Here is a 22085-nt window from a genome sequence, read left to right as displayed (position 1 = left end):
ATAATGCCTCCGGCCACGGCTGTCGCCAGCATGGAGGCATAAAAAACAACCTGCATATGGATGTGTGGTAATTTTGATAGTGTGCTACAGCATGCATTGGAAGTATATATAGAAGCTATAGAAGTCTATAGAGCTACAAGCTGTTCAGCACAGCAAGCTGATATCAAATGTATCAAATTGATGTCAGCAGATCTGTACTGACACCTAACTATGAAACAAAGAATAAAGGCAAACTAATACATTGACATCTGATATACAGTAGCTATTCCTTGTGCTATTAAAGCCCCTAAGTGTAGAATGTTTATCTAATATATTATTTCTCAATTTAATTTTGATAGCATAGTATAATGGCTGTAGAAAAATGAGATCATCGCTGTGAAAATTGGTTTATTCTGTTTTGCTCTCTATGTGTTTATTCTTGTCCCAGGGTACGATTTCCCACAAAATGTGCAGGATTGACTTACGGCACAAAGGAGGAGCCTCAACCAAAACAAGAAGAGGACTACTGTACTTGTTTGTAGCCGAAACAAATACCCAGACAAGCACAGCTACTGTCCAGTCCTGCAGCATCAACTGTTGCTGTAATTCACGTTACTACAGTCCTGGAAGAATCAGCATAACCAGGGGGTCAAGATAAGTTATTGTCAAGAAGAACAGATCCACTCTACTATATTGCTATGCTCAGGTAGGTCAGCTGTATTCAGTTGCCTGTCTGATGAAATGTTTTGTTTGCATTGGACAAATAAATTCCACACCTGTTACATAAAACTGCTTTGCTAGCTCAATATAGTTGTAAGTAAAATATTTTCTGGCAATAGATAATTTTTTGTCAAGCACAGATTAGCTGCTGTAGTTCCAAACACATACAAACGGGAATCACTCAGTATTAGATGAGAGAGTGCCATTTCCTTAGCATTGGGCAAATGTAATAAAAATAATAAGGTTACGCAAAACTGCTTTGCTAGATCAGGGGAAGGGGGCGAGAGGGGGGTGGTCTTTGTGACAGTAATGTAAACCACTACCATCAAGGGATTCAAGGGGTCGCCAAAGTCATCAAGTTTAAACTAGGGTGCTTTCCTCCGCAGAAACCTGGTTGTAAATCTGCAGTTTGGGGGCTGGGGGGTTGTGGGTGTGTCAGTGGGGTTTATCATTTGGTTACGTCCCATCACAGATGATTTGAGGAATCAGGACCACCGCTTAACAGCAAATTCTGGCTTCTGGCTAAGCTATTTCATCTTGCTTATGAGGATATTGAGGAGAATTCAGCACCATTCATGTGCGGCACCTACTCTCGAAATCTCTAAAAGGTTGAGATTGAAGATTGCCTTTCAAAGGAGGCTGCCTGTTCATCTCCCTCCAGAGAACAATGGGTCACTTATGAATCCTACTAAGTCATTCGGGTCAGTCATCATTACCAGCTCTCTCAAATTGGATGAGAACATTTCCTGTTTAATTAAAAAGGTGAGAGAAAGTGATTCTGACCCAAAGTTTGTAGATCTCTGTGTTACATCCAATATAAACTATGAGTCAGCATCACTTCCATAGAGTTTACAACATCAACATCTAAAATAATACATCCATCCATTATAAAAACTCACCATTATCATTGCATGTTAGTAGGCTATGAAACTAAATTATCACTCTTATTTTCAAAACAAATGTTGAATGAATCTAAATGATTGCAGGAGGTCAACCCAACTATTGCTAAAGCCAAAGCATTAGTGTTTCCAATGGTATCTGGTGCAAAGTGATACATCAAACCACCTTGATGCACCTGTTCTAAACTTTGTTTAATTTTGGCGACACTGCAGAAGACTTTTTGTCTGCAAGTGATTATTAGGAGTAGGACAACACCATGTCTTTATTTTGACTACATGCACCTGTATAATAAATAGGCCTGTTTGTGTGTGGTTGTTTATTCCTGGTTCCGCTGTTAGTTTCTGGAGAGTGCAATCAAAAGAGCTTGCAGGTCTTTCTTGTGTACAATAGCTTCGGTAACCCTTAATTTTACAGGTCCCTAACAACGTATGAACTATTTCTAAGTAGACGTTAACAAAAAAAACTATTACACAGTAACATGGCTAATAATTATACAACAACATATTTGCGTTCATATATAATTACATGGTACCGGACCTGTAAAGTAAAGTCTTTTTTCTACAATTCAGATGTTGCAAAAATGTTTTTTAAGTTATTATATACGGTGCAAAGAAAACTGGCTTATTCACCCCCCTTTGCCCTTTCCTCTTGTGCTTCGATGTCTCTTGTGCATGTCACATACTGTATTGCTCAATGAATTAACCATTTAAATGATAATGTGCCTGGCATATAAAGACATACTGCCCACTCCATACATGCTAGATGTGTATTTGGTTTTAAATTTAAAATACCTGAGTAAAACCTGAGTTAAACAGTTAAGAATAGTCAACAGTGATTTACATCCTTAAATAGATTTTTTCCATAAGGCACATAGTCTTTATGCCACTTAAATAGAATCTATGATGTAATGTTTTACTGCTCCATATATCTCACATGTAATGCCCCATAGAAGCATCAAATGAGCACTGATAACATGTGATGTAAACGGGTAGAGCCATTAGTTTTTGTTTTTGCACATGCCAGGATCATGTTTACAGATATATTTTGTACTGCTGTACATTAAGATATCAATTTCACATCTGTCATCTCGTTTCCTGTTGTCAAGTGAAATTTGAGCTTTACTTTCAGCTTATCTTCTAAGTATACAACACATGTGGTCCTGGCCTGTTCTCAGCCACCTTTGATCTTGTAAAATGAAAAGAACCCACCATTTCAGAATGATGAATAACAGGTCTCCTTTAAAAGAAAAAGACCACACACACACACACACACACACACACACACAAATTAAATGAGGTTTATATGTTCCACAATTCAATGACACAGGCGAAAAGTGACACTCTATTGTTATTATGATTTTTAAGGTGCTGTGTAGGCGATAGCTCATTCCAGACCCTTAAAATCCCAAGACCCGCTTCTCCCTCCTCCCTTGGAGAGATGCAGCTGTAGGTTGGGAGAGAGCGTGTGTGTTGATTATGTATGGCATGGGGGGTGTGAACGAGGTGTTTTGCAAATGAGTATTCTGACAAGCGAATGATGATAAAATAAAGAACAATTTTGAGACCAAGGGTGGCTAGTTCAGGCACTGACCCAAAGGTTTTAAAGGTGTACCTAGACAGCCTGAAGTAGATTTGCATTAATTCCAAATTCTGTCCATTAATTTGCTTTACCCACTTATTGCTCCACAGGGTCACAGGGGGCTGGAGACTATCCCAGCATTCATTAGGTGGAAGGCAGGGAAACACCCTGGACAGGTTGCCAGTCTGTCACAGTGCTAACACAGATAGATAGACAATCACTCACACTCACATTCACACCTATGTGCAATTTAGAGTCTCCAATCCACTGGACTTGTATGTCTTTGGACAGTGGAAGGAAACCCAGAACATGCAAACTGCACACAGAAAGAGCTGGGGATCAAACGCAGGTCCTTCTTGCTGTAAGGTGACAATATATTCTGTTTATATAAGTATATTCTTGATGAACTGTGTTTATTTTATTGTACATCTACAGGTGTGTACATAAAGGTACTTATTTACTTCAAAACCTGAAACCATGGCAACTGGATTGAAGGGTATGTGAGACTGGGGTTAAATCCTGCTCACACCAGTGGTTCAACTATAAGTAATGTTAGGTAATGTTAGCAGTCAGCTACTTTATGTTGTTAATATTGTATTTATCACCATTCCAAGTAGGTCTAATTGTGAAGGTTGCAGCTGATAATTAGCTTTAACTGGTTAAAGTTGCTTACTGTTGACTACCAAAATAATTTGAGTAAGGAAACTTAAAAATACTTAAGAGTGTTGCCCACTGGCAGTATTGAGCATAATTTCCATACCTTCCAGGAGAAAACCTTACTGACATTGTTGAGAGTTTGAGCCTTTTCTCAGAGAACAGTCTTAGGACAAATTAGGAAAAATTCTGGATATCCAAGTTCTCGATTCAACAAATCGTGACCCTTGTCCTTCTAAAGGTCTGCCTGCCCCGACAAGGGGCACAATCACATAAAACACAACTTGCTCTTTACGACAACCTGGGCTGTAGCTAGCTGGCATAATAATGATGAGACATCTGCTTTGAGGGTCGCATCTTAGATTTGCTGTGCCCCTGAACACTGAACACCTAACCTTCCTGAAGGAAATGTATTATGTGCTGTTTGTCTGTACGGTGCTGTTTCGTTTTATCACAAAAACATTCTGTGAATTCCAAATGAGTCACTTTTGATGAAATGTTTTATATTTTTGAAGCCTCAGTACAGTGCTCTTTCAAAAGAGTAAAAAGATTGATCACTTACTTGAGTGATGTTGTAATATCCACTTTGTCATTGAGCATTAAGTACTAATCTGCAACATTTTCATACAAATAAATGCTACTCTCTGTCACTGATTGATACCATACAATAGTGATTCAATCTAGCGAGTTCATGCAAGTTTTTACATGTGCTGTTCTAAACACCTCTGCATGGGTAACTCTTTCCCGGGAAAAAATCCTTTGCTGTGCAGGAAGTGATGCGTTTTATGTTCCTGCAAGCAACAACAGTGGTTTGTTTGGAATAAACAGAAGACGGATGGTGAGCCACCATGATTGAACACACAGAGAAATGACAACAGAGCGGTGTCAACAGAGGATCAAACTTCATCAACTGAAAAATCTAAGGACAAAGACAGATATCGCTCAGAGGAAGGTAAACATGCTATAAAGGAGAGTGGTCGTCTCTGAGCCGAGACTAGAGTGAGCGTCGGCTTTGCCTTTCTAAGAAAATCTCTCCAAGATGAGAAGCGACTGAGGAGCGGTGAAGATGTGGCTCTTTTTCTTTTAGACTGGTAGGTTTCGCTATCATTTAATAGCCGTAGTCTACACTGAGTGTCTTTATTACTGAGCCAGTGTGCCGACACTGATTGCAAATCACCAAAGCAGTGACCACTTATCACCAAAGGTGTCGCCAAAATCAAGAAAAATAAGAATGTTAAGGATTATCACTTTAAGATCTAATGTATCTACAGACTTAAATCAGCAAGCAGTATGTCTAGACTACTCTGAATGCAGCGTGTTACTGCACAGAGAAATGAGAGACAGGCCTGGAGTGCCTACTGATTTTAATGACCTGAAAGCTTGTTTCTAATGGGCTGATTGGATTTACTATTGATTATGTTTTCAGCATATGTGATGGCACAGTTTTGTGATTGCTATTGTAGCACATTGCAAATGGAACTTGCCAACACAGAGTAATGGGGACATTTATTTCTCTACAATGAAATTGCAGATTCCCACCCACTTATCTATACCCATTACATTTAGTCTAAATTCAAGTGGGTGTTTGTTATTCGCCTGACTACAAATAAATCTACATGCATTCCAAGTACACATACACATATAATGTATTCACAGCATACCCAGTCAATATACTTGCATATTGATTGAGTGCTTTCTCTGTTATTAAGTGTGCACTCACTTGTGCATTTTTTGATGCCGGACCCTTTCTTCAGAGCGTGCCGACTGAGCTTGCACTGGAAGTTATTCTCCCAGAACTCTGCAAACCAGATATTCCTTCTGTTGTTCTCCAGGGTTCGGCTGATGAAATATCGATCAAAACCTGAAAGAAATCAGTGACAGGTACTGTTGGACTTTAACCTCCCAAATGACCTCCCACAAAGAAGTACATTGGATTTTGATGTCCTTAATTATTCTATTGTTTTAAATGCTTCCACATTGCATTGATCAAAGCATTCTGCCATTTTTAGTGGTTTCTATTGGATGCGTTAGTGAAAACATGAATTTGTATCGGCATTTTTGCTTCGCTATTTTTCACCCTTTACTGTACAACATACTGTATAAAAGATCCATGGAAATGAAATGGGATGGGGGGAATACATTTTCCTTTATTTTTTGTTCTATAAAGATGTTCTTCATAATCAAAGCATTACTGTAACAAAATCAGGACCCAAGCCCTTTTTACATTTCAATAGGCCCACTGTATCAACTTATGCTGTAGTCTATGACAGTATGTTAACTTCTGTCACCCATAGGCAACTCTATCATTTATTTCGACAGAACTCACACCAACACTTTACCAACAACCTTAAATATTGGTAGCAATGGCATATACAACTACAACATAAAGACAACACAATAACGCACATTTAGGTGTGAAAAACATACTAATGACCTATCATCATGCCTGTATACTGAAAAAAAACCAAAAAAACATTTTATTATAATCAGTATTATAGTCGAAAATTAAATAATACTGATGGCATAATCATCAGTGGTAGACAATGTAGCGTTCTTTTGAGCAGTTTAGCAAGCTGTGAGCAGGGAAAAGGGGAGAGCAGGAGAAACTAAGGTGTTTCAAGGAAAGTACACCTTAAGCATTCCCATGCAACAAGTCATCAAAACTTTAGGAATAAGAAGGGAAGCCTGAAGGGAGGAGGCAGACACCAAGCAGTAAAAGAGGGAAAGTAGCAAGATTTGACTTAATCCTAAAACCATAAACAACATTTTATGCATGAACATAAGGCATAGGTGTTTAGTGAAGTATGTTCAAAAATTGGTCATTTGGTCAGAAAGTAAGCATGATAAGAATACCTCGTATGGACTGTCGTTTGGGCAGGATGGTGACAGCACCCTCTGCCATTTCCTCCTGGTTCAGTATGGGGGAGATTTTGGAGCCCCAGCTGTCTGAGCCCACCCAGATGAAATGGCCTGTCTGGTTAGCTTTCTTCGCTGCTTGAAGGAGCCGCCTATGGGACAGGAAAGGAAAACGTTGTATAATTGGATTATATAATGTTGTGCTGTCAAATGCAGTCATTTATTTTCTGATATATTTCATACATACACTGCCAGTTTGGACACAGCACATTTTTCGGTAATGCTTTATTTTACAGCCCGCTAATTACGGTGTAACTAGTTTGTAATTACGGGGTACTAATAAAATAGCAATGCTGTAGTTACAGGGTAACAAAACAAGAAGTCCAGGAATTAAGGGGTAACAAATCTGTAATTATGAGAGATTTATAAGGTAGTTATGGTGTAACTGTTTTCATAATTACTGCATGCTTAAAAAATAATTACAGGGTGCAATAACGTAATCAGGGGGGACTAAACGAATGTTATTTGTGCTTGTTCCCTGTAGTCCCTAGTTACCATAATAATAATAATTGTATGTGTTTTTGTTTTGTTTTTTTTGTTTTTTTTAATTAAAAACAAAATGGACTCTCAGTGAAAAAACTGCTACATTTAGAATAAAATTGATTATATTATTAGTAAATGTTAATGGCCAACATACATTTACTAATTCCATTACACTTTCACTGCTTTAGACTACAGGTTACCCATAACTGCAGGAATAAAGGTGTGTTTTGAAGAAATGTGCAAAGACATTATAACAGTAGTGTGCAAATAAATGTATTCAAATAAAATGATTCAGTCATTCAATTGTGTAAAGTGGATAGGAAGATGACAGGCAGTTCAGAAGTGGACTGTTAGTGGACTGTTAGTGCTTAAAGGTTCAAACACTGGAAAAAGGCCATTGTAGTGCTACCCATGTTTCTATTAACTACATGGGTTGATGCACAGGTTGTTCTGGAAAAAGATAATTTACACCCGAAAATCTGAATTGAAGATTAAAAACTTTTCTTTTTATTTTCCTAAAGTATCCCCTCAGATATGATAGTAGGTAGTACTAATAGGTAATAGTAATATATAGTAGTAATAGTAGTAGGTAGTAGTAAAAGATTGAGAGAGTGAGCTAACTGGCTTAAAACAGTGGAAGTGCAATAGGAATTAGCAATTAAACAGATGTTTTCCACATAAAAAATATGGTATCTTACAAATTCCAAATATTCAGTTATGTGTTTTTTAATCATGTGTAGTTTATAAACCATGCACGAAGTCATCAAAGTTTACTGGTGTCTGAGCTTCATCTGATGAATCATAATGCAGCTGGACAGAATGCAGCAGAGTTCAGAGAGTTTAGACTGTCAGTGTCATAAAGGAGCGATTGACTTGAACACAAACACAGACTCACAGTTTAATCTCTGATCGGTGTTCACCTGCACATTGAGAAAGAAAACTCACGTTGCATTCATTTGGAGAAACATCAACAATATCTACCTTTTAGGAAGGAAAAACATGGAGTGTGATTTCCATCTTTGTAAGCCACATTATAATTTTATTATTTAACAGGAAAAAATTCGTACAGAGGATTTTGCTGAACAGACAAATGAGAAACAGACAGTCAGGACAGACTAGTTGTTTGTGTTCCTTCCTTAATTTGATTTACATTGTAAATTCAGTTAAATTTGTTGTTGAAACAAAACTATGATGAAGCTCCGATGAACTATGTTGACCTTGAATGAAGCTACATCAGGTGGTCTTATGGTTTTTTGATTAAGATGTTGCATTTCTTTCAGCATCCATGCAAATGGTCGCTCAATTCAATGCCCTTAATTACGTTTGCCATGAAAACATCAACTGCATGTCTGTGAAAGTCCTGAATAAGGAGCATTATCTGTATGCTGAAGCCTCTAGTTTCTCTGGAGTTCCTGCTGAGCTCGACTGTGATCTTTCACCTCAGTCTGCTGTTTGTCTTGGCTCCAAACCTGCTTGTGGATTTGACAGCCTCAATATATGGGAACCAATAGCCAGTGCAGCTTCATCAGCATGCAAACTTCTCTTGGATATAGACAAAGGAGACCTTCCTCCCACAGAGAAAGAGTCTCCGCTCATGACCGAAGACACAGCGTTAGGTAAGGCTGGAGCATCCATCCACCCAGCCCACCTTGAGGCTCAATCCAAACTGCTCCGCCTTGTTGAAGCTCCAATGACTGATGACTTCAAAATCATTGAGAGGTTGAGGCTGCTTCAGCACTCCCCCAATGGTTTTGACGATGACAACCACATGGAGGCAGTTGGAAAGAGATACCTCTATGCTCCCCCAGGTGACACATCTGGATTTGTGGCTGACTGCTTTCCACCCTGTGGATCTTCTCTGGGCTGCCTGGATGAGTGGGAGCCATGAGTGGTCAAATCCCACTTTGACTTGAAGGAGAAGGAGGGATTTGGTGATGAGCTCCTTTATGCTTCATCACATCTCTCTAGATTTGTAGTTGACTGCTCCCCACAGCATGGGCCGTCTCTGGACCATCTTTACAAATGGGAACCTGTTGTCAGCAGCACTGATTCACACCTGATGCAGTTCCTCTCTGTCCTCCTGGAGGATGAGAAACTTGTTGAAAAGCACATCTTTGCTTCCTCATCAGCAAGTTCTACATTTTGCCTGCGCTGCACACCATGCCCCTACTCAAGATCATCTTGATGAATGGAAGCCAATCGTCAAAGCTGATTCTAAACTGATGCTGTTCCTCCAGGACTTGGAGAAGGAGGAAGAACAATGTCCTTTTATTATCAAGAGGGAAACGGTAAACTCTTGTGCACAGACTGAGGCCGCTGCTGAAAGCTCTGTCACCGTCCTGCATCAACCTGAATGCTGTGAGGGAACAAAAGTCACTGTCCTCTCTGCTGGACCTGACAATATCTCCACCTCAGAGGTGGTTCTCCCCATCTCTCTTGCTGAAAACACCCTGATTCACCTGCTTAAGGAAGGATCCTCAGAGGAACCTCAGAGTTCCAGTGCCAAAGACAGCCTGTCGGCAAAACCAAAGAAGAAGAAGTGTGGCTTCTTTTCTTGGTTATCCCGCATATTCAGGGGGAAGAAAAAGAAATCTGCTGACAACATGGCTACAACAGCAGAGACGCCAGTCCAACAGACCTGCCAAACAGAAGGACATGAGCCAAAGCCCTGCTTGAACACCCTCTCACCTGCAGTCCACTTCTGAACTGCCTGTCATCTTCCTATCCACTTTACACAATTGAATGACTGAATCATTTTATTTGAATACATTTATTTGCACACTACTGTTATGTCTTTGCGCATTTCTTCAAAACACACCTTTATTCCTGCAGTTATGGGTAATCTGTAGTCTAAAGCAGTGAAAGTGTAATGGATTTAGTAAATATATGTTGGCCATTTTCTATACCTCTGTTACTAACAATATAATCAATATTTATTCTTAATGTAGCAGTTTTTTCACTGAGAGTCCATTTTGTTTTTAATATACCACTTGTTTTCTGTAAAAACAAAACAAAACAAACAAAAACACATAAAATTATTATTATTATGGTAACTAGGGACTACAGGGAACAAGCACCGATAACATTTGTTTTGTCCCCCCTAATTAGGTAATTGTATCCTGTAATTATTTTTTACATTTTTGCATTTTTTAATTATTTGTTACACCACAACTACCTTATAGATCTCTCATAATTACAAAATTGGTACTCCTTAATTCCTGGACTTCTTCTGCTGTTGTTACCCTGTAACTACAGCATTGTTACTTTATTAGTACCCCATAATTACAAACTAGTTACACCATAATTAGCGGGCTATGAAATAAAGCGTTACCCATTTTTCTTTATGTTTACCATTTTCCACATTTGAGAATAATAGTAAAGACATCAAACTATGAAATAACAGAAATGGAATTATGCAGGGACCAAACAAAGTGTTAAATCGATACATAGGCATCAACTTCACTATATATATTTGTCTAAAAAAAACATTTTCAAGCATTATAAGCCTTTAGATCAAAATGGCTTTAAGATAATGAAAAACAAAGTACAGTCAATCAGGCCTGTCCAAACGTTTGACTGGTAGAGTATCACCTATGAAAAGGAGGTGTTTATTTAGACACACTGTAAAGAGGCAGGACTGCTGCAGTAGAGGTGATTTCATGACTGCGATATGCAATTCTGAGCCTGGGCAAAGCTCTGCAAAGGATTTCCAGTAGAGTCAAAAGTCTACCACGGACAGTGTATCCATTCTCGGTGCAGTAGAGTTCACCCTGGCTGTAGCAGAACAGCACCCTTGCCACATTTGTCCAGGCTTGCCAGCTAATGGAACTAATTTGGAGTAACAGAGAAGGGAGCCATAAAAACTGCCAGCAAGTCCTGCTGTTCATGTAGCCGCTGCACGTTAGAGCGAGCAAGCTGGAACACACCAACGTGAAATTGAAACAGCTCCTGGCATGTGAAGCAATTCAAACTCTCATGCTGCCCTGAACATGCCAGAGCAAAAAAAAAAAGCACCACAGTGTATTGTAGCTAACAGAAGCTTCCTGTGTGGCAGAATAGTCAGATAGCACATGCTGTCTTCACTTCTCAAATAAGATCAAGTTTTTTAATTACATAAAGGAGGACAGTATAACCTTCTAAAATAATTATTACACCATAAAAGTTTTTTGTAAAATGGTGAGTGGGTGAGCAGTGAGTCATGCAACTGACTCGATGTCACTTTGCTAAGTCTATGTTCTCAAGGATTTATGTTCGATTAATAATGACCTTTCCCCAAGCCTGGACTAACCAAAATTTGGTGAAATGAGCACAATGTCTTAAAATGCAAATACGTGCTCTGTGGATGAAAAATGAGAGACTTACGTTCTCCCACTACGAAAAGATTATGTGAGGGAGACACAACTAGAAGAGTGGTGGCTGTGATGGATGGGCAGATACATTTGCCATCAACTCTGGTAACCTCAGTTCAATTCCCAACTCATGCCAAGATCAAGTTCAACTCTGAGTAAAAATGTAATTTTTGGCAAAAACATTTCTTACTTAACCATGCACAGAACCTTATTCTTAACCAAAGTTTTAGCTGATTAACTTATATTTTATGAGATTGTGAGACTGTGTTGAACTTGTTTCCCCATGGAGAAAATACTACACAGCATCCCCCTCGCAGAAATACCTGCTCAGGTGCGTCCCTTTCCACACTGATAAATACTCGGCTAAACTATGAGAGGCTAATCCAAACAAAATTGAAGTGACTCCTGCATCTCAAACATTATTCCCCTCATTCTTTATAAGCCCAAGGCAAGGCAGGGCATTTGTTTTATTGGTTAGGTATCATATTATAGGGCTCCATGAAAACAGCTCAGGTCTCTTATAGTTTCTGTGCAGACAATTTTGGGTTCCTATTAAGCTGCTGCCAACTCACATTGACTGGGTTCAAGGATAGAGCAGGCATGCAGAGCTGAAATCCCCCTGGCTTTCTGTAATTACTATATATCCAGACTATTACCCGTTATCAGGACTGGATTAAGTCAATGAGCACTGGGACTTCTGCTCTGGTCATCATCAAGAGACCGCCCCAAATCATTGCCCATTTCCTGTCGGAATACATTGGCCTACTAACTGGTTGCTGGGAAACCATCCCTTCGTTATAAACCCAATGCAGTGCTGTATGTGGTGATTCAGCATACAACTAAGTCATTTATTCTTAAAATGTTATTTGGCAAACAATCAGTCCAATAGTACATAGAGAGTGAATTGAAATTGGCACATTTATGGGTTTAATTGCTTTGTTCATTTGTTCGGCACAAAATAATTTGTTTATAAATTATATATTGTATCATAGCTGATAAGAGACGGTAAAAAGGGTAAAAAGCTATGATACAATATATAATTTATAAACAAATTATTTTATATTACACAAACTAATGATAAAATAACATAAATTATAGCATTACTAATAATTTGTAAACATTATTAATGATCATTTCATTGTTTGTTAACAGTAAAATAACTATTAACTAAAGTTTAATTAACTATCAATTTACCATTTATTAATGATGGTTATTATAAAGTGTTACCTACATTTTTTAACAGTACAGACTAACAGTACAGACTTGCAGTAACTTTGTGGAGTACAAAAGCTCAACGAGGGTTTGGGGAGAAATCAAACCCAGCCACAAGGAAACAGCAGCATCACAATTCACCAGTTTCCCACAGACACTTTTTACACCGGGATCAGATTGTATTTGGATAGAGTAAAAATGCATAAAGGTTTAAGGGTGTAAATGCACCCCTGACTCATTGAAGATCTGACCACTCAGCCGACCTCTGGAGTTGGTCAGAGGCACATTTGGCAGCGTTACCCACAAAGTGTAAGTGCAATTGCATCTCCAATCTACATACAACTACAATCACGGCAGTAAATGGATCCAACAAGGGAGCACATGCAAAGCAAACAGGTGCCATACAGTTCTGACTGACAGAGTGACTTAAAGCTAACTACAAGTATTGAAAATAGTAATGTATCAAAATGTAGAGTAAGGAACCTCATGGATGGGGAAGAAGAGAGACTAGATGGATGCTGTCAACTTGGTCTGACAAAACTAATAATAGCAGGACAACAGTTGCATAAGACCGCCTTCACGTCAGCTATTGCCTATGATATGCCTCTAACAACTTCTTCCTCTGTAATGAGGCGTGAGAGAATGTGCATATAGAGCACCAACACAAATTCCTGATTCCTTGCCATCTTTAAAGGATATAAATATTAAGACGTGGGTGGCACACTGCATTTTGAAAGGGGGAAAAAAGCAATCGATGATTTCAATGTGGACATAGGAGATGCATTTTAATGCCAGGTGCAAAGGCGGCCTCAGTTAAAGATACTGCAATGCTAAGAAGTATGAATCACTGTATGTTGAAAGATTCTGCAACCTCTAGCTTTACCCAAATTCCCACATATGACTGTCTTTCTATTTAAAAACAGAAAAGTGACAGCTATTAAAAATTAGAAAGCAAATAAATATCAAATGTTGTTTTAGTTAGGTAACAGTAACATTCCACTGCACTCACCTGATGTCATCCTCGTTGGCAAAGATGATGACCACTCGGGCATTAGGGTTCTCACTCAGTCTGCGAATGATCTTGTCAAACTCTCCGGTCCTTGGTTCACGTGGTATTTTCACCGACTGTGAAATGCACAGACCTCCTGCATGGAAGACAAAAGAGGGGTGTTTCAAAATTAAACACAGACCTAGGAAATTACTGCCTTGTCTTCTGAAAAAACCTTTGACCTCATTACCACTGACTACAGCTAAAGATGCTTAGACTGAGATTTTGACTTGAAGTGGCAAACTCAAGTGCAAATTAATTACTGCAATTTCAGGAACGTCTTGTGTGTGCTCTAGGTCATGCAGGGCCGAGTCGGGAACATTTTTGCCTTTTTCTTTAAACCCACACAAATCCTATTCAATCTTCTGGACTTTTTTATGATGGATGCAAGATTAAATGTGTGCAGGTACAATATTTCACAGCATGAGGGATGCAAGGTATTAAAAAAAAAAATCTTTTCCTAGACCACAAGGGGCAACTTTCAGACATGGAGACCCATCAATTCAGTTTATGGCCCTGCCAATGAGAGTGAGGGAATTCGGTGGCATTTGGGAGTACATCTATTTTGTAATTGAAAATTGGTTCCGTTTGTGCAGAGTCTCTTGTTTTTCTCATTACACATATAGTTTAATTTTGTTCAACCTACAAAGTTTAATAAGCTTTAAATGGTACTGTGTTTGTGATTCTGGCTCTTGTTTACAAAGACAGAAATATAATTGAAAGAGAAACAGAATAGAATGTGAAATGTATTATTCAATTTCCAATTTAATCAATCAGTGACATGCTACTTAACCCTATTGTCCAATGAAATTGATTCATTCAGTTCTTATCTTGTTTGTTAGGCACCAGCAAACATAATACCCAATTCCCCCCAGATGGGTAAAAACCTCTCCTCTCCCACTAAGAGATGCTCTGCTATTGAGCAGCAAGTCTACAAGCAGCAGGGAACGGCCACTGGTTACCAACAAGCCAAGGCTTTCTAATTCCCAATGCAACATTTCAGGACTGTTTTGTCGCCCTGCCAAAATGCAACAGAGTGTATGTGCATGCTAATGAATTCCCCTTTCGTGACCCAGAACAAAGCCAGCCCAATGAGCAATCAATGCAGGAATAATACCCTCTAGTTCAGTGCATGGCAGCCAGACTCACACCATAAAACAAAGCCTGGCCCCGGCTCAGATACTAATAGGTTGGTGAAACTGGAAATATGAGTAAAGAACAGGGGATGCCATTAAAGGAACAATGATGCTGGGCTGCTTTGCTCATGGGTGCAAAAAGTCACTTCCGGTTAAGTCGCTCAGGGGCGTCCTGCACTGTCTCGCTAATTTTGGTGTACTCTGTGGTGCAATTTAATGATGTTTTCTTTTGCTTCGAATCTGCGATTTCGCTATTCCACCGGGGCTGTTTTCCAGATAAGCCGCGTGTGGGTTTCCCTTGGTCATGCATGTCACAGCTAGGACACGACAGTTCTGGCTTTTACGTTCACTTGGCTGGTTAATGGATTAGAGGTTTCTTCATTGGAGGAATAGACTTGTTCCTTTGTGTGTACTGGGCCATGTCTGTTCTTGGGGGATGTTTCCCTCTGCACTCAGGCAAGACTCTTCTCTCAGCACAGCTACATCATTCTCCTAATTCTTTTTTTCCCCTTATAAAACCTCACTTTAATCTCACACTTAACATAGATTTGAACATTCGAGAGCTTGGAATCTTGATGCGATAAATTACAAGGTGTTTTATAATTGTATTAACTAATCATGTTTCTGTAAATTTCTACAATCTAGGATCTCCTGATTGTTTAGGCTTTGACTAAACTGAGGCAGAAGCAAGTTGATCCATCTACCTCTCTATATCATTATACTTACACTACCAAGCCAGGCACATGGGAAATATGGGAACGTAGCAGCAGCTCCCTCTTCTCAGAGACTCTATCAATCATTACATTCTATGTCCTTGCCTCACTGGTGCTCCAGTCCCCCGTTCCCCCAACATATGCTATGTGGAAGCTGGGCACTCATCCCTTCCTTTTCTTCTCTTCTCACATCACTGGCAGGAAGTAGCATTGCTCTACCTCTGGAGAGAATGGCAGGAGGACCCAGAGATGAGACGCCGGCCTGTGGGAGTTGAGACCTGCTGAACAGGGCCCTCCACTGGGCCACAGTCGCAACTCTGTTAGTTGTAGGGTAGACATGCCAATTTATTTTATTGCCAACACCATCCATCCATCCATCCATCCGTAAGTATAGGATGGTTAAAGAGACGGTCCCTTGACTTGACGACCTGAATTCAAGCCCCGTGTCAGGGAGCAGCCACTAAAGTGTTCTTGAGCAAGCCAGCTCAAGGCGCACTGATCTGTAGCTAATCCTACATGTTTTCCCTACAGGGATCAATAAAATATCACATCATTATTACCCTTACACACACAAACATACGTGCAAACACACAAACATACAGTGCATAATATTTTTTTCCCTTCATAGTCTGGAAAGGTTTGCATGCAGAAATGGCTTCCATTCAACCATGCCAACCAATCCAAAATGACATTTTCACACAACCTCAAGTGGCTTTTAATTGGTCTAACTTCTCACTCATTATGTATTTAAGATTCATTTTAACAAATTAAATGAGTCACTTTACAGGATTCAGGTTTTCAATAAAATGCACTGCTAGATTGCGGAAGAAAACTCTCCCTCCTCTTCTCATCAGATCTCTCACAGACTGAACCAGACCACCAGTTCCCACTCAATGTCATCTTGTAAACGTAGAGAGAAAGAATATAAAGCAATTAATACAAAGCAATTAATAACAAATGTCTCGCAGCCCTGGGATAAACAACAACAAAAAAACCCCACTTAGCTACTCCATTGTTTGTGTCTCCAGAGAAATGCAAAATCATCTGTTGATTAATTATACAGTTATACATCAAAATTACCTGATGATGATGTCGACAGATTAAAGAACCAGTGGCTTGTGTAAAACCAAATTGAACGGAATGGATTCTGTTTTGGTCTAGGAAAGTGTGAAATCAAATCAAGAAACTAAAATTAAACTTCAAGATCTAATATTTTGAACACTTTCCTGAAGACCATACCGCCAACTACTGACCTGAAGGACACAACTAAACTATACAGTTTGACAAATTAAAATGTCCTTTATACCACAGCCACTGCTGAAAACTTTGTATGGAGTGTATTCCTCTCCATACACTTACCCCTGCACCACTCCTAACATCAGAGCCTCGTGTAAAAACCAGCTCTAAAAATATCCGTCGCCGAGGAGACTGCAAGCCTCCTCTCTCATGTCTTCAATTGTCAGCCCTGCTCCCTGCTCTCCTAATAGCTCTGAACACTAACATTCATTCTCATTTGACACTCATGGGAGAGACAATGCTGCCATAAACATTAAATATGCCCAGGCACTGTCGCTGATTGCAGCACAGCTTTTGAGCTCAGTGAACACTTGTGAGGAAGCACACAAATACACTTAGGTGGGTGGTGTGGTGAGGGTACGGGTATATAAATAGCATATTTATTGGGATGGCCTCAGTGGAAATTTCCGAAACATGCAGGTCTAATTTGCAGCTCAGCAACATTAATAGTGACAAAAATACAGAGGACTAAAACCTTGTGCCAGCCTATTTTGTTACAACTATACTAATGGCCAATAATATTCCATTGCTACAGGCTATGTCAAATTATCATAGACAAATACTAACAGTGAACACGACTCCCCAAAAATCACTTTCTTTAACACCGGATCAAAACATGACCTCACTGGCTTGGTACCTCAGTTGCATGTTAGCAAATGATTTGTTGGGTTACAAGCATAATCAAGGAATAATTAGAAAGTCTGTTTGATCTGTACAGAGCTCACACAGCTCTGCTTTGAACAGCAGTGTTGTTCCATCAATCTATCGATGTGGTCAAATATACCGTCTGGCTGCTGACCAAGAGCCTAATGTACAGAATTGCAGCATGTCAATGGATGCCACCAGTGGTGTGATCACACTGGTTCACATTACACAAAGGGAAATGCTGTCAAATTAGATCAAATGAAAAAATATTGGGGAAAAATAAATATTACCCAAGGTGATGGATATCTCTAGATGGAGAGATAAATTATACCTAAACTGATTTATTTAGCTGTATTCTATCTGGTTTACTTAACTGTATCCCAAATGATTTTGTGTAATTCAATTGATTAGAATCAGGGAAATCACAAGCAGAAAGGGTAAAACCACCACCACCCCCACCAACAAGTTACAGCCTAGATGAATCACACAAAATGTACTGTGTTTTAAAGTTAGTACACTACCATTGCTTAAAGATTGTACATGTGTGTATGTCTGTATGTGTCTGTGTGTGTATATCCCTTACAGAAAAAACACATGAATTTCCCATGTGATAACATGTTGCCACATGTGTACATATCACATGTAATCGTGTTATCACGTGATAACATGTGGAGCACATGTTTAATTCTTGACCAGCATGTTCCCAAGCCACACATTTCCCATGTGCAAAGCATGTGTGTTCCACATATTGCCCATGTGATGCCCATGTGTGTTATTACATGGAGACGTTCACATGGGATTTTTCCACATGTGAAATTCATATGGTTTCTGTAAGCGTACTGTTTTAAAGTTAGTACACTAACGTTGTTTAAAGATTGTTGTGTGTGTGTGTGTGTGTGTGTGTGTGAGAGTGTGTGTATGTTTTTTTTTTACATAAAGTTTACAATTCAGAGTGAAATGCTGGAAAAATAAGGGACAGGGATGATAAGGGAGACTGTCCCTCATTTGAAGGCCAAGGTTACGTCCCTGTTTGAGCAACCATCCACCCTGCTAAAGTGTCCTTGAGCAAGACACTGAATCCCTACCAGCCCCCGGGCGCTGTTCTGCTGCCGCTGTCCTCTGACCCCCCTGTGTGGAGGAGGGGAGGAGGGGTGGGGCAGAAAAAAATGAATTTCTCCTCCAGGGATCAATTCCAGTGTAATATCCCATTATAATTATTATGGACTGCTGAGCCGCCAAGATGTCCCCAAACTACCAAATTTCATCAATTTTTGGCTTAGTTGAAATTAAAGACAGAAACTGACCCTCTCCCAGTATCATGGGAAAACAACACCAACAAACAGCATGTCGTATGAAAGAATTGCCAAGAACTGAGATTTGGTATTAGAGATCGTTTTTTAATTTGAACCACATGGATGGCTCAGCTATTGAATGGCCAGAAGATGAATGACCCCAATTTCACCTAACTATCATTGCAATTTGTCTTTATTATGCCAAGTATCTGTGTCATTTTTCAAATCTATGACCCTGATCTATCTCATTTGATCAAGGAAGACTACCGAGAGGAACTCCTGCATGTGTGTGTGTGCGCAGTGTATCGTCAGTTCAAACACATGAGCGTGTCTGCATGCATTTAATGCAGACTGTGGACTGCCTGGGACTAGACACTCGCTCAGTTCACTACAGGCTAATATCAGAGACCAGCTTTGGGCTGGATGATGTCTGAGCCCTGGGTTCACCACTGTGTACCAATGGGGACCACTGTTCAGCCTCATTTGTCATGAGGCTGAACAGTTGTTTTATGTGAGTCTGGTACTCAGGGTCTCCTGTCAGTTATCACTCAGCAGCACACAAACAGCTATGCTCTCTATCCTGCTTTGCTCTGTAAATAATATCTGTGCTGCAGAATATATTAGAGATATATATCAAACAGGTGTTAACATATGCTTCAGACTTATTACTGAGAAAGAAAATTATAGAGGCAATGTTTATTCAAGGTATGAAACATTTACAGTATACACACATTGAATACCTAATGCTTAAGTGACAAAATCAAGCAAGGTTTACCAATTTATCAGATTACAATCCCTAGTTTTAGAATCATGACTGCCTTATTAGTTGTCACATTAAAAAGCACTTAATTATTGAAACAACGCCATAGCATTTCATTGTGTACATTCATGTTATTTCCAAAGGTTTTAGAAAGAAAGCATTGCAGTTTATTATGCCTATGTGGTTTACCAGTCTGCTGGATAACCATACAGTTCCTCTGCAACCTGACTTTGCCGTGTTGTTGAAGAATGGGATGCTGCTGACCATTTGAGTATCAAAGGAGCACAAGATGAAACAAAATGATGGGAAGCAATTTTGGAGCTTGCCTGCAGTCTTTCATGATGGCTTTCAAATGTTCTCATGTGGAGATGCTCTGATGTTTGTAAGAAAGATATCTGCGTGGTGGTATGTGGAATTAGACTGGATAAAAGGAGATTAGGATTACTGTGATACATAATTCTGTATGTTTTCTGTAAAATAAGTATGCTTCGGTTTCCTTTAACAAGATATACAAAACATAAGAGTACACTGTACAATCATTTACATGATTCACAATGTCTTAATCTATAGTTAATCCATAATCACAAAATACCATAAACTTCCTTACATCTTACCCTAACTGCCAACCAACATCTGATATCATACAAACTCCCTCACATTTCAATGAGATTCAAACACTGCCCAATCTCTTGGAATTACTCTAAAGTAATCACTAGTGGAATTTAAATGGGTGCCGTGGGTGCCGGGCACCCATGGCTCACAATGTAGACAATCCTGCAGAATTAATTTATATCATTAAACATTCCCAAGTTAAACAAGCATATTAAGAAGAACAATGACTATATTCTCGCTCATCCACTCTTGTATAAAATCTATGTCTCTATTATTCCCATTTCCACCCCCTAGGTGGAATGTTCCGTTGCCATGGAGTCACGTAATGCGTTCCCCAATGCCACAATACAACTCAGTGGTGCAACAGTGACGTTCAACGTATACAAAAGCTTTTTTGAGAAGCAGAATGATGAGCTGTCCACTGACCAACTTTCATCATTCCTTATTGCCAGTAATATGAACAGAGCCTTCCTAAACCCATTGATACTGGATAGGATTTACCAGACTATTCCCCTGAGCAGTGTGCAGGCTGAGCACTCTTTGAGTCGACTCAAACTACTGAAACTTTCCTGCGCGTGGACAGTCTCTTTCAGCTCGCTCTCCTCTTCACTGAGAATGAAATAACCGAGAACATTGACTTGAGCAAAGTTACTGGCAGATTTGAAAAGGTGAAATCAAGAAATTTGAACTTGTAGGGTTGCTGTGTCATGGCAGATATGGAAAAGATTTTTTTTACGTTGCTGTGAGTTTGATGTACTTACATGACCTAATGTGAATTGGTAAATAAATATACCATAATTCGACTAAGCCCTTGTTTTCTTTCTGACATGAGAATCAGCGCAGCATTTTCTATAACCTAATATACTGTGAATTCAAATAAACAGTAGTGTCAGTTTGCTTGTTAGTTAGTGCTGTTTTATACCTACAGTATAACATGAATAGACAGAAGTCTTAATGCTAGGTTGCACCCATATGTACGAAAGGCAAGCTCCACAGCTGACATACCCTTACAAAATAGTTTTTTAAAAGATAGATAAAATAACTTTTACAGACTGGAGCTTCTATATTTTAAGAGATGAGGATAATTAATTATTTATTATTATTTTGGAAATGAACAATTAAAATGTAAACACACTATTACAGTTTCAACATTCATTTAAAACTACAGAAGCAACTAGTTTGAGAATTAAAAATTGTCAACAATGAAATGAAGATAACGAAAGCCAGCGGTGGAGGAACTCTGGTGCCACAAGAGGTGCTATATATACTGTGATTCAGGATTGGACGTTTAAGTGACTGCATTAAGACTGCAAGGGCGTAATCACTGGTTTCTGCCATCAAAAATTATCCAATCAAGCTTGTACCAATATTTATGACTACACTAACAAGCTGTGAAAGTATACCACAACTGGGTTGAACTGTTGTTATACTCTGGCCTCAAAGTTGATGGATCAACTGTAAGTATTTGTTGGCATGGCTATTTTCTTAAGCCGAATGGCAACCAGTCACGGTATTACATCCGTCAGCAACCCTGGCCTGATATCAGCGCGCTTTAAGTCCCAGAGGGAAATGGACCCACACTCTCTATTTATCCCTGCAGCACATGGGAAGCTCTTGGAGGGCAAGAGGGCAGTAGTGACAGAGCATGTTATTTTACACATATTAATCTTCCCAGAGTGTCCCTGCAGTTTGGCCCACAGTGCAGATCCTGGACTGGATATGCACATGCAGTGCAACACTCTTAAGGGCTTAAGGTTTTTAAGGAAAGCACATGATCAAGACATTTTGAGGG

The 22085-nt window shown here is 39.4% G+C and overlaps 1 protein-coding gene across 2 annotated transcripts in view; it reads right to left on the bottom strand.

Moving 5' to 3' along the window:
• Nucleotides 1-22085, bottom strand: part of LOC139647304 (metabotropic glutamate receptor 4-like) — a 140020-nt gene that overhangs the window by 31940 nt on the left and 85995 nt on the right. Inside the window, exons 3-5 of one of the 2 annotated variants that reach the window (XM_071523185.1) lie at nucleotides 13801-13936; nucleotides 6685-6839; nucleotides 5552-5692 (exon numbers count right to left, since the gene is read on the bottom strand). In XM_071523185.1, coding sequence (XP_071379286.1) covers nucleotides 5552-5692; nucleotides 6685-6839; nucleotides 13801-13936 — 432 coding nt within the window. The remainder of the gene's footprint in view (nucleotides 1-5551; nucleotides 5693-6684; nucleotides 6840-13800; nucleotides 13937-22085) is intronic. The other variant, XM_071523186.1, reaches the window with a different exon arrangement.

This window comes from Centroberyx affinis, unplaced genomic scaffold (genome assembly GCF_046629955.1).
Source record: "Centroberyx affinis isolate AG114_WGS23_722 - 3 ecotype Tasmania unplaced genomic scaffold, CSIRO-AGI_Caff_v1 ptg001072l_1, whole genome shotgun sequence".
NCBI lineage: Eukaryota > Metazoa > Chordata > Actinopteri > Beryciformes > Berycidae > Centroberyx > Centroberyx affinis.
The sequence above is the reverse complement of the archived record's forward strand: the minus strand, read 5'-3'. Positions and strand labels throughout refer to the sequence as shown.